Here is a 19,197-nt window from a genome sequence, read left to right on the forward strand (position 1 = left end):
ATACCCAAACTAAACTAAAATTCAACTTAAAAACAGCACATACTACACATATACTTAAAATATACATTAGTATAACGATTCATACATGTACCAAATATAAACAAATAAATAGCTAAAAATCAACCACAAAAAAAATTACAAAAAAAACACATATGATATAATTTAAGTAAACTTAAAAAAAAAGTTCAACCCAACATATATATATATATATATAAAAATATACCAAATATCAAACTTTTTTCTCATTATTCTTCCTTCCACCAAAAGTTCCACATTCCCCTTATCTTTATTATAAAATTTTCATTAATAATCCCAATAAAGTTAAACTTAATATTTTATGTTCATTTTTGTTTCTAAGAAAAGAAGTCCATTAACTAAATAAATGCAATCGGTGAGTTCTCTTCTCTTCTCTTCAACAGTTTAGACTTCTAGAAATATACTCTATTTTAATTAAAAAAAACACAGTAACTCTTTGCACACAGCTACACCGTCTTACTTTCCCTGTATATGCTTTATATTAAAAATTTGTAGATAACATAAATATTTTGTTTTAATAATTTTATCATAATATTCTAAATATTTAATGAAATACACTTTTAAAACTAATTAAAAATATAAATATTTATTAATTATACTAATATAAATTTAAATATTATAAAATATCACTATTAATTATAATAATATTTAATAATTATATTAATATAAATTTAAATTCAAACAGAGGGAGTGACTCAAGCGAGGCATTGCGTGGGCATACAATGGCGTAGCCTTAAACAGAGAGTTGCCCTCTCCACTCCTCAAATCTATCTTCTCCATTCCTTGTGGAATCTTCCATGTGAAACACTGCAACAGTCTTCCCAAAAGCATAACAGTCATGTTCGTCCCCAGCTCCATTGCGATGCACCCTCTCCTCCCTGTCGTGAAGCTCACGAACCGCAGCTCAGTCTCCCCCAAGTCACACTTCTTATCCGGAAGATGGCAGTCCGGATTGAAGCGCAAGGGCTGCTCCCATACAGCCGGGTTGCGGCCGAGGCCGTGGCGGCTGAGGAGGACGTGACTTCCCTTGGGAATGAAGTAGCCAGCGACGGTGCAGTCGGCGGTGGAGAGATGGGGGACGTTGAAGGGGGTGACCGGGTGGAGGCGGAGAGCTTCTCTTAGGCAGGCCACAAGGTAAGGGAGTTGGGGGATGTCACACTCTTGGAGGAGTTTGCCATTGCCAACCACTCTGTCGATTTCTTCAGTTGCCTTTTCAAGCATCTCTGGCTGGTTCAACATCTCTGAGAGTGCCCACTCTGCTGCATTGTATGGATTGTCTATTCCTGCTACAAACAATTCCTGCATTTCCATACAAATTATGTATTAGTAACTCTTATTATTGACATGTTACCATACATATTAGTGTGTATATACATTATAGTAATATGTACGTAATCATTATCATGCATTATTCTCATTTAATTCTTTGTGAGTATATTAGTAACATGAATTAGGTTTGATATTCAAATTCTTATAGCTAGCAAGTTAAAGTGCATCTGTCTTTTCATATTAAATATATATGGTTTAAATAAATCCTTGAAATATATCTATAAATATATGTATATATATATAGTTGTTGAATCTGTCTTTGATCACTGATCAATGGGTTGTATAGTATGATAGTTAGATCCGATATTGAATTGTACATATATACGGATGAGCTCACCGTGACTTGTGCTCGGATTTCATCGTCGGACAAAAGCGGATTCCCGTCAGAATCTTTGAGCAAGATGAGAACATCAAGCAGATCTGAAGGTTGCTTCTTGGCCTTATCGTTCTCTCTCCACTCTCGGATTCTCTCGCTGATTAACGAGTCTTGGTGCTTGTTGATCACTTTTATGGCTTCACGAACTGTCCTCTGATCACCATCCAAGTCAAACCACCGCAGCCATGGCAGAATGTCTGACACAGAGTAGGCATAAAGGTGTGACATCACAGTAAACACAGCCTCCACGTGCTCTTCCTCTTCCTTCCCAGGCCCACCGTCCTCTCTTCCCTTCCCAAAATATCTTCTACCGAACACTATTCTCCTCATTACCCCAGCCGCGTACTGCTTCGCGGCAACTCTCACATCCACCACTCCTCCATCTCCACCGCCACTGCTAGCCAAGACCTGGTTATAAACGAACCGAACCAGATCATCAGCTTCCTCGGTTCTCTTCTGGAGAAGCCAAGCGAGCATAGAGCGGTTGAAGAGCTCGGACACCAGAACTCTCCTCATCTTCTTCCACTGGCTGCCGATGGGAGTGTGGATAGTGGTCTTGTAACCGCGGCTTAATAGAGAACTGGCCGCCGTGTGGGGTCTGGAAGCGAACACTGCGTCGTGTTTCTTCAAGAACTCTCTGGCTATCTCTGGAGAGGTGACAGTGATGAGATGAGTGGCCGTGCCGAGGCGGATAGAGGCAATGTCTGTGTTCATCTCCTTCATGAGACTGTCGATCCACCGGTACGCCGGTCTGTTCCGCAACATTTCCGGAATATTTCCGAGGATCGGCCATGGGGAGGGACCCGGAGGAAGAGTAGTATTAGCATCAGGCTTCTTATTATTACTACTAATAATAAGTACAAGATTGACGAACAAGTACTTGAGAAAACATAACAGTAGTACTGTCCCCATTATGGGGAATAGCAGTAATATTGGAATTGGAACCCCATCTGTGTAGGTAGTTATAAGAATAATAGTGATAAGAAGGAACGTAGGGTATATCATTATAATTAATTACCCGTGGAGATCTAGCTAGAGAGAGAGCTACCAGAACGATCTATGAAATAAGAATTGTTGTGTAGTATTTTTATAGTGTGTGCTATAGATATAGCCTCCTGAGCTACGACGCGTGCATGGAGAATTGCAATAAGATACAACACTAAACTTGGATAGCGATAATACATAGTATTTATTAAATTTAAATAAGTGAGACGGATTACACTAACGGTATGCCACCTCTTTGTGGTGTTAGGCACTAATAATGTCTCTTAGCAATTCTCGTCACTTAATGCTATTGATGTAATATAATATTGGGTCACACACATTTAGATTTAATAATTATTATGGAACATTGCTAATCAACCATAAAGTGTCACATGTGTTGGACTTATAGTGCCAAATATCAATACTCCGCATGCATACATATATAATTTAGGTACAATTGTGTGATAGTTTGTTTTTTATCAAGTGAATGAAGCGCTTTTTCTTCATCAAATTCACCAAAAAACATTGCGAGATACATTAGAAACTAAAAATAATTGATGCATGTATACTACTGTTTACACTAACTTTTTCTATTCTTATTTTATTTTATTATTAATTTCTTTTTAAATATTATGGTATTTTATATATATGTCATGTAGCTATGTAAATATATATTTATGACAACATTGCGTTTAGATGTCATATATGTAGATATTATTGATATAAATATTTATATATATTATAGAACTATAATTCATTCTATTATATATATTTAAAAAATGAATCAATTTTTATTAAAATTATAGATAATATTTACAACTTTGAAACTAAGCAAACGTGCACGCTGATATATATATATACTAGAAAACATAACCGGCTCCACGTAGTCTTTTGTAATTATTAAAAATATATATATTTTAAAATATTTTTTGGGAGATTGTGGGATAGTGATTCATTTTCACCCTACTCGTACAACATACTCTTTGTATAGACACGTGAATGCATCTTGACCATAATTTATTTTTTCATGATGGTGTTCACTGTTCATTGTATAGCGAACCTTGTGAAGAATTTTGAAAAATTCTGACAAATTAAAGTACCGAAAACAAAGTTCAAAAAGCTTGTTGTACATATACTTTTATTTATTATTATTATACACTTTGCGTGATTTTTTTTTTTATAAAAAGTCTAAATTATGTATAAGAAAATTTATGTTTTGTGTAAGACTTATTTTGGCCGATTACCTGTTAGAAGCCTTTATTTTTAAAAATTAACTTTTAGATCTCGTGTTTTGTCAAAATGTTAAAAATTAGAATTGATAGATTGATTATTTGAACATTGTATTTTTGCTGATTACCCGTTTTGACCCTTTATTTTTAAAATGAACATTTGGACCATGCATTTATTTAAATGGTTCAAACTTCTTATAAAAATTAAATTATTTATTTATATAATTTTTGTTTTTTGTAAGGATTCATATCATTTTGAACCTTATATTTTAGTCGATTACCCGTTGGAACCTTTATTTTGAAAAATTATTTGAACAAAAGGTTAAAAGGTTAAAACAAGAATAGATTGATCAATTATTTGAACAATATATTTTGCTTGATTACTCGTTTTGATTATTTATTTTTAAAAACTAACATTTGGATCATTTATTTTTTCTATAAGGGTTCACACCATTTTGAATCTTGTATTTTAGCCATTACCCATTTGGACCCTTTATTTTTTAAAATTAACTTGTGGACCTTGTGTTTTGTCAAAAAGTTAAAAATGTGACTATAAAGATAGATTATTTGAACCACATATAATTTGGTTGATTATCCATTTGGATCTTTTATTGTTAAAAATTAACATTTTGATCCCGTGTTTTGTTAAAAAGTTAAAATATAAATAGTTAGATTTTATTATTATTATTATTATATAGATATTTTTATCTATTATAATTTTTATTAAAATAAAAAAGAGAAAAAAGAGAGAATAGACAAAAAAATTCCTTAATTAATTAATAGCCATAAATTAGAAAAGTAAAATAAAAAATTAGAAAAAATATTGTTTATTTATATTTATAATTTAATTAAATAGTTGTGATAATTAAATATCTAATCAAATTTAAATTCAAAATATATATCATTGAAATAAATCAAATTAAAATGATATATGTTGTTAAGATATATTTTTGTAAAACTATTACATTTAAATTAAAAAAACATAAATAATTTAAATAAACACTTTTTATATTTATTATTATTATTATTATTGTTGTTGTTGTTGTCATTATCGATTATAAATTAGAAGTGTCATCTGTTTAAGCACATGAATATGTATAACTTGAAAATGATTTATTCGATTTTAATTTTTTTAAATTAATTAATTTATTTTTATTAATATTGTTATCCCAAAAATTTGAAAAGAATGATGTAGCAATAAAATTAGCACATGGCATGAGTTAGTGGGGTGATCTGGCTTAGCAGTGGCCCAATGCACCAGTTGAGAAGTTGGACAGATAGTCAAGTCAAATGCACCCGACCGAAGAGAATATTTGGTCTAAGGGTTGCTTGGCTCAGACCCTAGTTTGAAGACCCTAGTGATTGATTTGAAACCAAGTCCAAGAAGATTGAAGGAGGGGTTTGGATTTTGGTTAAGGGATAAAAGCAACAGGTCCGATCAGACCTTAGCTTGAGGAGCCTCTTGATATTTTGGCTCGAGTGTGTCCGAGGTAAACCTCTCAAGGTTTCCTAGGTGTTGGCTCGAACGTGTCCAAAGAGAGTGACTAAAGGAAAGAGGTCCCGTACAGGCCAAAGTTTGGGACTTAAGTTTCAGTCAAGGGGAAGGCCACATAATGGTCGATCGGATATGCCATGGAAGAGGTATGCTTGGGCTTGTCCGAGGTGAGAAGAAGGAGGAAGGTTGGCTCGGACCACCTTGGTCCGAGGAGAAGATTACAAGGTCCGATCGGACCTTGGCAGAAAGAGGATGGTTCGGACCACCTAAGACCGAAGAGAAGGCCATCATGTCCGATCGAACATGACATGGGGGAAGTTACCTCGGACTTACCCGAGGTAAGGTGCAAAAAAAGTTGGCTCGGACCACCTTGGTCCGAGGAGAGCCAAACTTGCATGGCCTTTGGTCCGAGAAGAGCCATGCGTTTACCACCTTTGGCCCACGGAAAGCTCGAAGGAATAATCAACATGCATGTGAGACTACGTCAAACTCCCCAAAACGAATTCAGTGAGAATTGGTCTAGGCACCCAGGAAGCTCTCACTCCTCACTCGAATTTAGGGATCAGTTGTATTTTAAAAATTTATTGTAATATAAATATAAGGTGAATAATAGAATATCCCTATCTAAAGGGGATATCAGTTGAGAATCCCAGGCCTATAAATAGAGGGTTGGGAGGATCGTAAAAGGACTTTTGGCAAATTGAGAGTTAACTTGTGTTCTAGAGAGAGAAAGTGTTTTTCCTGTGAGAACCCCTTTTTTGTATTCTGGAATATTTGCACTGAAGAAACTCAGTTGACACTGGTTCATCTGATCTTGAGTGTGAATATAGTAATAAAATCTCTAAGTGGATTAGGCTATTACCGACTATCGGGGCTGAACCACTATAAAAATCTCGTGTTATTCATTTGCATTGATTAAACTGTCTGTTGTCGTTTGTATTCTCTTGAAGACTTGTCGTATTTGACGTTCTCACGTCGTTGGCTAAAATCACAGTCAACAAATATATACTCTTTTTAATTCATTATGTGTTCCTTGTTTCTAAAAGAATTTTTCGTGCTGCACATCAACCTCCACATCTTTTGTGCCCCGGGAATGTCCACTTAAATTACAATCCAGAAAACATTTATTTACTATAGTGAAAACAAATCACAAATCTAAATAATACCATTAGTAATATCGTATTGTTACAAGCTTAATAAAATATCAAATGAGAGAAAAATACAATTGTTACTGTTGATGATTGATGATAACAATTATAATATTTTGTATAACTATTCACTTTTGAATAAAAACACATAATTATAATATAATAAGAAAAAAATAGATATATAGAGAACCTAAAACTATTACGTAATCTACGGGTCTCAATCGATGAGTTCTCTCTACATTTGTTAGGTGCACAAAACTTACTTGAAAATACTTTTTGAGATATTGCAGTGTGAACATAGTTTGATATTCATGCGTGTGTGGATATATGCATGATATACATTAAAAGTCATGTACTTGTGTATAATACATGAAAAACTTAAGGAAATGGTCGTACACTTGGAAGGATACTCATAGGATATACACAAACCACCAATTTTAGATGTTCAATTTGTATATATATACACATATTTTCATATATATAGGGAGAGAAAATTCTATATTGACGAAATTAGAATTATTGATTACTATTTTCTTGAGTAATTGAGAATCAGGCCATGAAACTAAATACATTTTTAATCAAATTAATATTATGTGTATATATATTGATATTTTTAATTGTTAAGATATTTTAATTTTGAATTTAAAATAATTTGATTTTTTTAGTAATTTTTAATGAAAAACTACATATTAAAATGTGCGAGGTACATTTTATTGAGAAAACGTGTATGTACATTTTTTTAATTATTTTTTTTAGTATTTTTCAATGATTAAGTAGTTAAGGTATTTAAGCTAAATAAATTTTTAATCAAATTATTATGTATATGTATATTGATATTTTTAATTGTTAAGATATTTTAGTTTTGAATTTAAATTAATATTATTTTTTTAGTAATTTTTAATGAAAAACTACATGTTAAAAAGTGTATGATATATTTTATTATATTATTATTAAGATGGCAAATAGGATATGAATAACTACATGATGACTCAAATTCTTTTTTTTTTTTTTTTTGAACAATGAAACATTTCATTGAAATATAATCAGAGTGCAATACTTCAAATAAGAAGGGTGGAAAATCATCCAACCATGCAAGTTCACCTTCCACCCTGAGTGCATGCGTAGCTAATTCATGAGCAGTCTTATTGGCTGAACGACAAACATGAATTAGGGATGCCTCAAGAAAATTGAATAATGGACTTGCTATATCCCCTAACAAAGATCCTAACTCATTAGCATACAAGGATCTCTTAGGGTAAGCAGAGACTAAAGCTAAACAACCAGTCTCTATGAAGTGTAAATGTAACCCAAGCAGAAAAGACCAATCCAAAGTGACCATCATTGCTACTGCTTTTGCCAGAATGATAGAAAAACTTCCCACAGAATACATTATAGCACTCCATAAGAGCATGCAAAAAAAAAAAAAAAATTGTGAGTATTAAACTTTTAAGAATGAAATGACAATAATATAAACATGTTGTTTTATATAAAAAAATAAAAATTAGAAAAATTAAGATCTCATGCTAAAATAACAATAAAATTAAAAACTTATCTGTGAAATTCAACAATCCTCCAATAGATCTTCTCCCGTTTCCAAATTTCCAACAACTCACATAAACAAAAACATAATGCAACACAATGATTAATGCGTGTAGATCAAAATATATGACATTAATGACTCAAATTCTAATATATAATAAACGTGTATATAATTTATCGTATTCAGTAGTTCAAGAAGATATATTTTTATATAATATTATAAATTTAAATAATAACATGAGATTTTTGTATATAATATTATTAATTTAAATAATAACATCTTTTAAATATCGTATTTTAATTTAAACTAATGTGTAACTAAATTTATACTAATTAGTTACATGTAACTGTTTTTTTTAAAAAAAAAAATTAATTAATAAAAAGAATAAAAAAATTATTATAATTATGTGACTCCATAAAATGAATAAAAAATTAGATTAAATGAGAAAATAGAAAGAGTACTTTGAAGAGATTTTAGAGTGTCACATAATCTCCTTGAAGCTTTCCTATATATATAACTCTTCTATATAATAAGTGTGTAGATGACGGAAATTCTTGGTTTTAACAGTTTTTTATTTTTTTCCGTTAACTTTAACAGAATATTCTTATATTTAACAAAATATTATTATATTTAATGGTAGATTGTAAACATGACTTAAACTTTGTTGACGTCGTTTTTTGTCAACTTAGAAATGAAGAGCAATTTAAACAAAATACCAAAAGAGACAAACAATAAAAGACACGATTTTTACATGGCTTAGCAGTTAAAATCTGCCTAGTCCACGAGTTGGTGTTATTCACATTATGGAATTCTCTCAAAGCTTTCTGGAAGCAGTTTTATAGAGTCTTCTCCATACAAATTTCTCTCCTTTACAAATGAATTGTTCCACTCTATTTATAGAGTGGTTTACCGAATATCTCCCCTCATATTTTGGGGAGTTATTATACAAATCAATTAAATGTGTATCGTTACTACGTACGCGCATGTAACGCCCCACGTCACTATGGCTACTTCCTGGAATGATGACTGGCCCTACAAACCAACACGAGTCTTTCCAGCGTGCTTTGTCCTCACTCGCACGCTTCCTGGGAAAACTTCCCAGGAGGTCACCCATTTTGAGATTACTCCAGGTCAAACACGCTTAACTTTGGAGTTCTCAAGTGATGGGCTACCGAAAAGAAGATGCATCTTGTTGGCATAGGTAGTACCCATCAATCCATTTAAGTCTTCTTCAACTGTGTAGTCACATACCTACACAGTCTTAGAATCATCACACTTGACCTTCCCCAGGCGGTGTGGGATTGCACAACTTTACCTGCTATTTCCCCTTACGAATCACGGGATTCTGATTATCACAATCACCCCCCTTTACTGGTCCGACATCCCCTTTGGCCACACTTCCGGCTGGGTAAAGGCCAAGTGTGATGATTCTAAGACTTGAAAAAAAAAACAAAGAAAATTGTGTGATTAAGGATAATGCAAGTTTCTAGGGTGGTAGTGAATTCTCTTTCTCCTCTCCTGATTGTGACAGTCAGAATCTCGTGATCCGTAAGGGGAAAAACCGGGTAAAGCTGTGCAATCCCACACCGCCTGGGGAAGGTCAAGTGTGATGATTCTAAGACTGTGTAGGTATGGGACTACACAGTTGAATATGGCTTAAATGGATTGATGGATACTGCTTATGCCAACAAGATGCATCTTCTTTTCGGTATCCCATCACTTGAGAACTCCAAAGTTAAGCGTGCTTGACCTGGAGTAATCTCAAGATGGGTGACATCCTGGGAAGTTTTCCCAGGAAGCGTGCAACTGAGGACAAAGCACGCTGGAAAGACTCGTGTTGGTTTGTAGGGTAAGTCATCAATCCAGGAAGCAGCCATAGTGACGTGGGGTGTTACAGCACATAAATCCCATGATATTTGGGATTTAATAACAGATTACAACGAATCCCTTAAATATAGGGATTTTATAACAATAAACATATTCACACTTAGCTTGTGACCTTGAACATTCGAATCACAGGCCTTCGAGACTGACCAACCATCACGAGCTTGCTACCTCAGTTCGCCTCGGGTTTTAACAAGTAACATTGTTCAGATCTTCCCTTTCAAGCTCACAATGCTCGAGCTCGAACCGTCTTATCTGATGGCAGGAAATGAATCAAGAAATTTATACAAGTGTTGGACCTTTGTCATTGTAGCTTCGAGCTTGACTTATAATCTTGAAACACCTCCGAGACCACGTAGTTTCCGAGCTCACCAATTCCGATGTTGTCGTACTTACTGCTCAACAAGACTGTTCTTGATATTTTAATTAAAGCTGATTATGACAAGCCTGCTTACACTTTACGAGCCTGACTTTCGAGATTAAAAATTTCTATTCTCGATATTTGGGTGAAACATTTTGCCATCTGTTTACGCAGTTTTTTGTCAACTTAGAAATGAAGAGCAATTAAACAAAATACCAAAAGAGACAAACAATAAAAGACACAATTTTTACGAGGTTCAGCAATTAAAATCTACCTAGTCCATGAGTCGGTGTTATTCACTTTATGGAATTATCTTAAAGTTTTCTAGAAGCAATTTTACAGAGTCTTCTCATTACACATTTCTCTACTTTACAAATGAATTGTTCCACTCTATTTATAGAGTGGTTTACCGAATATCTCCCCTTATATTTCAAGGAGTTATTATACAAATAAATTAAATAAATCCAATTAAATGCATATAGTTACTACGTACGCGCATAAATCCCATGATATTTGGGATTTAATAACAGATTACAACAAATCCCTTAAATATATGGATTCTATAACAATAAACATGTTCACACTTAGCTTGCGACCTTGAACATTCGAATCATAGGCCTTCGAGACTGACCAACCATCACGAGTTCACTACCTCATTTCGCCTCGGGTTTTAACAAGTAACATTGTTCAGATCATCCCTTTCTAGCTCACAATGCCCGAGCTCGAACCGTCTTGTCTGATGGCAGGAAATGAATCAGGAAATTTATACAAGTGCTGGACCTTTCATTGTAGCTTCGAGCTTGACTTATAATCTCGAAACACCTCCGAGACCACGTAGTTTCCAAGCTCACCAATTCCGATGTTTTCGTACTTACTACTCAGCGAGACTGTTCTTGATATTTTCATTAAAGCTGATTATGACGAACCTGCTTACTCCGAACTTACACTTTACAAGCCTGACTTTCGAGATCAAAAATTTGTATTCTCAAAATTTGGGTGTAACATTTTGCCCCCTCAAATGTATTAGTTCGAATCCTATGAGAAGGAAACTTTTCAACTGCCACTTCCGAAAATCGAGCGACCCACCACACTTGAGTGTGGACACGCGTCATTCATGGATTACGCAGTCAGAGTACTTGAGTACTCTTTTCATCTGCCCACGTCTCTTTGTGTCTCAGCTTTTTGTCACCATCGCCATATTTGCACCCCGTCCATTAGATCAAGTACCAAATCAAACCAAAGGTCCAGATTTTCCTGACCTTTGATATCCCTCTGGGACATATATATAGTCATTTCATCTTCATCTTCCTCACTTTTTCATTCCGATTTTCAGGGAGAAGAAAATGAACTAGAGCTCTCTTCCTCTTCTTTTGCATGTTCTCCAAGCCGAAAAAAACAAAATAATTCCAGCACTTTCGACTCCATGAAGTCCTTCTTGCAACCGCCCCTTCAGCTGACAATTTTACTATATCCGCAAGCTTTTGTGTGTAAGTTTCATGTTCTTCATCCTTGCTCTGTTATTTACGCATTGTTACATGCTTTTGTTGTTGTATGAACATTATTGCTAGCTTTTACTTCCAACTCTTACAAAGTAGTTTATCTCATATTGCACAAAATTTGGATTCAAAATTATTGAAATCACGATTCTCAAACCCAGATTTAGTGCAAAAAATGCAAAAATAGGGTTTTTCCGATTAAAGTAGTGTTTCGTGTAAGCCAAGAAATAGGGGTTTTGATTTAGGGTTTTAACTGCACAAATCCCAAAAATATCACCTTTTTGGGTAACCGTCAGCTTTATCCCTGAAAATCCGGGATCCTTAAAAAATTGATATCCACCACCCCACTCTTTCGTGTAAGTACACGCTCGAAGCCCGAACTTTACAATAGTTCAGGATTCCACTTCGAATTCAACTTATCCTTTCGAGATCGCATTCTTGATTGAGTCAATTCCATGATCTCAGGTCTTCGAGCTCGAATCATCAAAACTATCTTTTCTATTTTTTTTTCATGCCTGGCCCTCACCCTTTTCTTTCTTGCTAGATGTCGCAGAACTCTAAGAATCGGTGGGGGTCAGAGCTCACAATCCCTTATTCTCCATCAACTCCTAGCCTAGAATCACCATTCTCTCAGAATCAGTACCTGATACGCGAGCATCGAGAGAGGTGCAAACAAGAAGACATCCGAGATCACTTCCGATGCCAGATTGACGAGGTCGATGAAAAGAAGAGGAAAATACTCCGGGTCGCAGTCTACCAAGATCTAGATCTCGAGATCAGAACTGTCCCTCTCGATCCAAAACTTAAAGTCACCATCGAATTTGAGCCTAGTGTTCTTTCGTTCTCACTAATGGGAGATCCTTCAAGCCGCCTTTCTACTTCACAAGCTGCTTCAATTGCGACCTCAAGGGAGGAATTCTTTGAGGTCAAGTAATACTGGAGCTCAGTCACAACCACGAGCCAGATATCCGATCTGCTTTCCTATCATGGCTTGAAGCTTTCGGGTGCTCTAATGTGTCGGCCTGCGACCTCGACCGAGCGGAGCTGCTTCGCCCTGGGAGATGGAAATCCCAACAATAAAGTCAAGCTCGCCGCATGAAGTTTCGAGCACATGAGGGCTGAGGCTCTGCACCCTTTGAAGTCCTGCTTCAAGGATTTTCTGGACTTTGTTGGACTCACTCCCTTCCAACTCCAGACCAAAACCTACAGGGTCCTCTCGGCCCTTAAGTCATTATATCACGAGCTAAAGTGGGAAGGACCCTCACCTCGAGAGATCTTATATCTCTTTTGTCTCAAGGGAAACCCCTCTCGAGCTTGGGGAGGAGACAACTTTTACTACCTCTTGAGCTATTGAAGATCTTCGGGGACATGCCAAACCATCCCCCGAGCTTCAACCTTGCATTCTTCTAGACGGACGGCCTCGCCCCTTCGAAGTTTTATTCCTTTCAACACATTCGTAAGTATTCTCCAGCCTAACGTTTTTTTTCACCAAATTGTAAAGCTCGGAATTCTAACGTTAAACTGTTTCTACAACCAACTACCACCGTCCCACTCCCACCGACTCAATGGTGGAACATAAGGCAACTTTGTTCCAATTTCCTTATGGACGGCGGTCGCTGTCGTATCTTCTCCACGAAGAACGACTTCGATCCTGCTACCTTTTTGAGGAAGGCCAGTCAACTAATGACTCTGCGTATCGCAAATATTTTAAATAGGAACACGTGCCCCTTCCTACTGACAAGCTTCCTCTTAAAAGGAGGTCTTCGAGCTTGCAAGCTCACTCTTCTACAGCTCGCCGCAATGACCCTACCACTTTGGGAAACGAAGCTCAAGACGAGGCTTCGCCAAGCTCGGGTAATGAAGGTAAAGTTGTGCTTATGTAATGACCCAACTACTCTAGACTTTGGACCATTAACGAAAACTATACATAGACCCTAATCTTTAATAGAACTTACAAGTGAAAAAGATCATACTTTATTAAAAACTTGTAAAAACCAATGTTTAAACTTACATAAACTCAAAGCAGGATATGGGATCCCATTATTTTAAAAAGAAAACATATCTTAATTGAAATGAAAAGAGATTACATAAACAGGTGCGGAAAAATACACATAAACCATAAATAAAGACTACATCCTCGAAATCGAAACTCTCGACTCCTTGAATCCATTCATCACCGATACACATTCCCCAAGCATCCACGAATCTTCCCCGCCACTATAGCTATTTTCCTGCACATATAAACAAAAAGGAATGAGCCTAATGCCCGACAAGGAAAATCTAACACATAGTTCATATACATAAATTTCATAAGAAACATAAAAACATAACATAACACTTATATCATACACATACTATAATGGCCATTATTACTTGGGGCCCCATAGACTAAACAAGTCATATGCCCATTAGATTAGTGGGGTCCTACTAGCTAAGCAGGTCATATGCCCATAATCCATTTGGGGCTTATTAGTCATATGGGTCATATGCCCAAGCCTACATACATACATAACATAACACATTTCATAACATAAAAACATAAGATAACATATAACATATGAATTCTATCCCATTTTCCTTACCAAAATTACCGGGATAAGAGGACAGAGTTGGGAATTTGGAACACTCCTAAGAACTATTTGAAAAAGAGTGAGTATAGTGAAGAAGAGAAATGAAAGGAATGGAAGGACTAAACCATTGAGAAAAATACTTACCAAAAACTTATGTGCAAGTTCTTAGATTTCCTAACCAAAATAAGAATAAGGTTAGAAGGCTGGTAGAAGATTATGAGAACTTAAAGAAAATAATACCAATGAACTAAGGTGTGGAAATACCTTGAAGAATTGTAAAACCAATCTAAACCTCGAACCGAAATACTATAAAACCTTACTTCCCCAAGTGTTTGATAAGCTTATGATGATCAAGCTTATGATTCCCAACCCAAGTGTTTACACTCTCACACTCACCTAGCAACTTGCAGCCTCTGAACTTAGAGCAAAAGATGAATAATGGATGGGTACTAGGTCCTATTTATAGAGTTTAGGAATGAAAGGATCTTAATTTAACTTGAATAAAAATAATGGCTTTTTAAGTGAAAATAATTTGAATTATCGTTCAGCAGAGGCTGAAGACTCGTTCAAAAAGATGCTGGACTTATCAGGAGGTTGAAGAGTTGAATGGAAAATAATTTCAAAAACATTCAAAATATGCTGAAGGAGGCGATATATCGCCCCCTATAGGCGATATATCGCCTGGACCATTATGCCCGAGGCAAACGTGCATCGTTTCATGTTTTCCGTATCTACGTGCTGCGATATATCGCCCCCTATAGCTGCGATATATCGGCATACGCTGATTATTTAAACACGAAATTACACATTTTTATCTTAATTCAAATTGAGTAAACAGCCTTGACTAAGCCCTCAAACGTTTTCAAAGCTGCTGACTGACCTTAGAGCATTCAAATTTTATCCTTATTAAATTTAATCCTCTAAATACTTAATCCTTAATCACCCATACATAACATGTGCTTAAAATCCTATTGGTTCTTATCTAAACCTTATAGTATAATAAATATTATCCTCAATATCAGTCATATTAATCAAACCTTAGGTTAAAATTAATATTCTTAAACTATAGGTTAAACTTAGAAAATCTACAAGTACTAGTATGAGTGTCCAAATAAATCCCGGTTTGAACCGAAAATCCACAGTTATAAAGATAATACTATAATTACTATAATACTACTATCTAACTAGCTAAGTAAAGTTCTTGGACTCTATAGCTTAGCTCTAATATGTGGTCACCTTCCTTACTTAAGCACAAACCCAACACCTTAATCCTTTTCCCCGACCCTAGGGACAATTTTTATGTTTGGTCTTGGGTAGATCATAGGGTGCATAGATTCGATAGTTGGTTACGCTAATTCCAAACCATGTATATTCTGAACGAGGTTTGGGACAGTGTCGCCGTTCAATACGGGACCAACGTATATAGAGACCTCTCGAAGCTAACTTCTACGTATAGAGAAGGGACTCCCTCGACCTTTTTGAAAGATGGGGGAATTTCTTGGTCGCCGAGCTCAAGCTCAATAGAGAGCACCAGTTAGGTTACTTTTATCCTTATTTTTGCTTCATTTAGTAACTTAGGCTCGAATACTAAATCGTAACTTGTATGTTTTGCAAACGCTATGGACTCTGACCTGGACAATGTGCTCAACCGCCGTTCGGGAGCCAAGGGAAGCAAACGCCCAAGGGCGTCGCAGAGAGGGGGATGTCCCTCCAAAGTCTTGAAAAAAAATCTAAAGTGACTCCTCCAGCCTCAAATATTCAAGACCCAAGCCTGGATGCTGACCCAAACCCCGAGGTCAGAGTATCTGCCCAGGTTCCATACCCCCTGCCTCCTCCTGAAGTCCAAGTTTCCCAACAAACTACTTCGGCCCCAAAGAAACAGGTTCCCACACGGGATTGTCTATTGTCAGTCTCAACTCACGTCCCCGAATATGTGGCCGATAATACTGCGGAGACACATGGAGTCAGTCTGGGCTCGGATGTGTTATCCCGAATCGGCCAAAGTCTCAGCAACCTTGGCGCTCCTTAATGGCAGTTCCTCACCTCCTGCCACGAAACCAACACCATATTTGACAAGGGCAGTGAGCTCTTCACCTCGATAAGTCCTTCTACTCTGTAACATTGCTTATATGGACTTATCCTGTATGTTCAATAACTCATATTTTTTTTATGTGTACAGGCTTTCGTCGTGTTTGTTCAACATAACTTCAAGTTGAACAACGAGGTTTACGTGAGCCAGGCCCTCGCTCAGGAGGCGAAAAACCTTCAGTTAAAGCTCGCAGATGAGCTCAAGGCCGCGACATTGAAGGTGTCTGAACTTGAATCAAAGCTGGAGGCCAAGGATTCTGAAATCAAGGATAAGGACTCCAGAATCAAGGAACTGCACGAGCTGAATACCAAGCTTGAGGAGGATAAGAAGGCAACCTTTGAGATAATCAAGGGTGAGAAGGCTCGCCTTCTCGAGGAGTTCAAGAAGAAGAAGGATCACGCTGTTGACATGGCTATGTATCGCATCTGGGTCAACAACCCTGATCTTGACACCAGCTTCTTGGAAAACCTCAAGGATTAGTTCATTGAGAGGTGGCAGGCTCACCTTGACGAAGAGGATGCCAAGGATGAGGGAGAAGAGACAGAGGGAAAGTCCGGAGCTGCTGAGGGGGAGGTGCCTACTTTATGAAGGCGAGATCATGGGCTGCATCCCATCATTATTTTTGTAATATTTTATTTACTTTATATGTGCCCTTGGGGTGAAGACAATTCACAGCTCGATTTTAGAGCTATTTTTTACTAAGTGTAACATTTTTCCTTTATGCATACAATTTTGGGCTCGAAAATCTTTTGATGCATTTGATTTTGTTCTTAACTTCTTGCCTTAATATATGATTTACATTTCTGGGTTGAAATATTTTGAGCATGATATATTAAAGACTTGCTTTTATATTTTTTTATTCATACAAATACATATATTGGATTTAGGCTCGAATTTCAATGCATTCATGCACAGTTTATTCGAAATATCCGTGTTCGACTTCGTTAATATCAAGGTCGAACCTTACTTTTACCATGTACTCGAAAGTACTTAATTGGCATGTAACTTTTGTAGTTTGATTATATCTTGCTTTTCTAGTCACTTTTTCTCATCCTCGAGTAGGTCCTCGAGGTTGTGAGGTCGAAACTTATTTTGCAAAATTTTCCAGCCTCGGAATCGACTTAATTCGTAGTTGGTTTATTTGTCATTCCAACTTTCTTATCGATAAATTTTAGCTGGTTTGTTCCAAACTAATTTAGCTCGTGTTTGGTTTGTAATCCATACACTTATAAATTTTTTCAATCTGGTTAAATATAGGCAACGTTAGCTCGCGTGTTTGGTTATTACTCCATACACTTAGTTTTAATGTCGGGTTAAGTCTAGGCATTCTTAGCTCGCGTATACACTGATAACTCTTATGCCAGGTTAATGATCCAAACATTTTTATTAGTTTACGTGTATACTTAAAACTTTCATGTCGGGTTAATGATCCAGACATTTTTATTCTTATGTTACTTATTTTTTCAAACTTATGGTATGATTGTATACCACTGATGCCCCCTTAATATCCTATGAGTGTGACCATAGGTTATTGAATTAAGAGAGTTTGAAAAAAATACAACATTTAATAAAGAAAATAACTTTTGAGCAAAATTTAACATTTTATTAACAAAAGTCTGAAAAATAAACAAGCTTGGTTACAAAAAAAACACCCTTCCTACATTATTGATAATAAGGTCATATATGTTCTCCATTCTAAGCTCGCGGAACCAACTCTCCATTCAATCTTGCCAATTTATACACCCCAGGTCGGATGATAGACTCGATCTGGTAAGGTCCGAGTACCCCAGCAGATGAGTCTCGTGTAGCCAGAAACACACGTCGTAGTACCAGGTCTCCCAATCCAAATTTTCTATCTCGAGCCCTCTTATTGAAATACCCAGTGGTTCGCTGCTGGTGTGCAACATTTTTCAATTGAGCTTCATCTCTTCTTTCTTCAATGAGGTCTAGACTTTCTTCAAGATGGGATTGGTTCGAGGCCTGATTATATGAATGGATCCATATTGTAGGGATTTTGACTTCAATAGGTAACATGGCCTCGCACCCATACGCTAGGGAGAAGGGAGTATGACCCATTGAAGTTCGAGTTGTGGTTTGATAAGCCCACAAAACTTGAGGTAACTCCTCAGGCCACCTTTCCTTAGCCTCTTCCAACCTTTTCTTTATGGAGCTTTTTAGGGTCTTGTTGACTGCTTCGACCTGACCATTTGACTGGGAATTGACAACGAAGGAGAAGCTTTTTATCATCCCATTTTTTTCTCAAAAATGGGTAAACAGGTCACTGTCGAACTGGGTACCATTGTCCGACACTATGTTTTTGGGCATGCCATATCGACAGATGATGTTTTTTTACCACAAAGTTTAAAACTTTTTTCGAGGTAATAGTGGCCAGGGGTTCAGCTTCGGTCCATTTCATGAAATAAACGACCGTGACCACAACATACCTTACTCCACCTTTGCCAGTTGGAAACGAGCCTATAAGGTCGATCCCCCACACTGCAAATGTCCATGGGGAGGTTAACATGGTAAGTTTGGTAGGTGGAGATCGTTGAATTGAAGCAAATCGCTGGAATTTGTCACATCATTTGACATACTCGAACGTGTATGCCTTGACTGTGGGCCAGAAATACCCCTGTCTTATCACTTTTTGGATAGACTAT

At 36.3% G+C, this 19,197-nt stretch overlaps 1 protein-coding gene across 1 annotated transcript; it reads right to left on the reverse strand.

The window, feature by feature from the left end:
• Positions 1-696: 696 nt before the first annotated feature.
• LOC133784741 (tryptophan N-monooxygenase CYP79A68-like) lies at positions 697-2,653 on the reverse strand. Its single transcript, XM_062224019.1, has 2 exons — positions 1,703-2,653; positions 697-1,335 (listed from the first exon to the last, which is right to left on the reverse strand). The coding sequence occupies exons 1-2, from the start codon at positions 2,651-2,653 to the stop codon at positions 697-699; spliced, it is 1,590 nt and encodes a 529-aa protein (XP_062080003.1).
• Between the last annotated feature and the right edge of the window lie 16,544 nt (positions 2,654-19,197).

Source organism: Humulus lupulus, chromosome 6 (assembly GCF_963169125.1).
Source record: "Humulus lupulus chromosome 6, drHumLupu1.1, whole genome shotgun sequence".
Lineage (NCBI taxonomy): Eukaryota > Viridiplantae > Streptophyta > Magnoliopsida > Rosales > Cannabaceae > Humulus > Humulus lupulus.

What these genes read in the sequence shown, in the direction of transcription:
- LOC133784741 (XM_062224019.1), bottom strand. Translation starts at nt 2,653, where the DNA reads ATGGGGACAGTACTACTGTTATGTTTTCTCAAGTACTTGTTCGTCAAT. An exon ending in AAATCCGAGCACAAGTCACG is followed by an intron (nt 1,336 to 1,702) that starts GTGAGCTCATCC and finishes ATGGAAATGCAG; the next exon opens with GAATTGTTTGTAGCAGGAAT.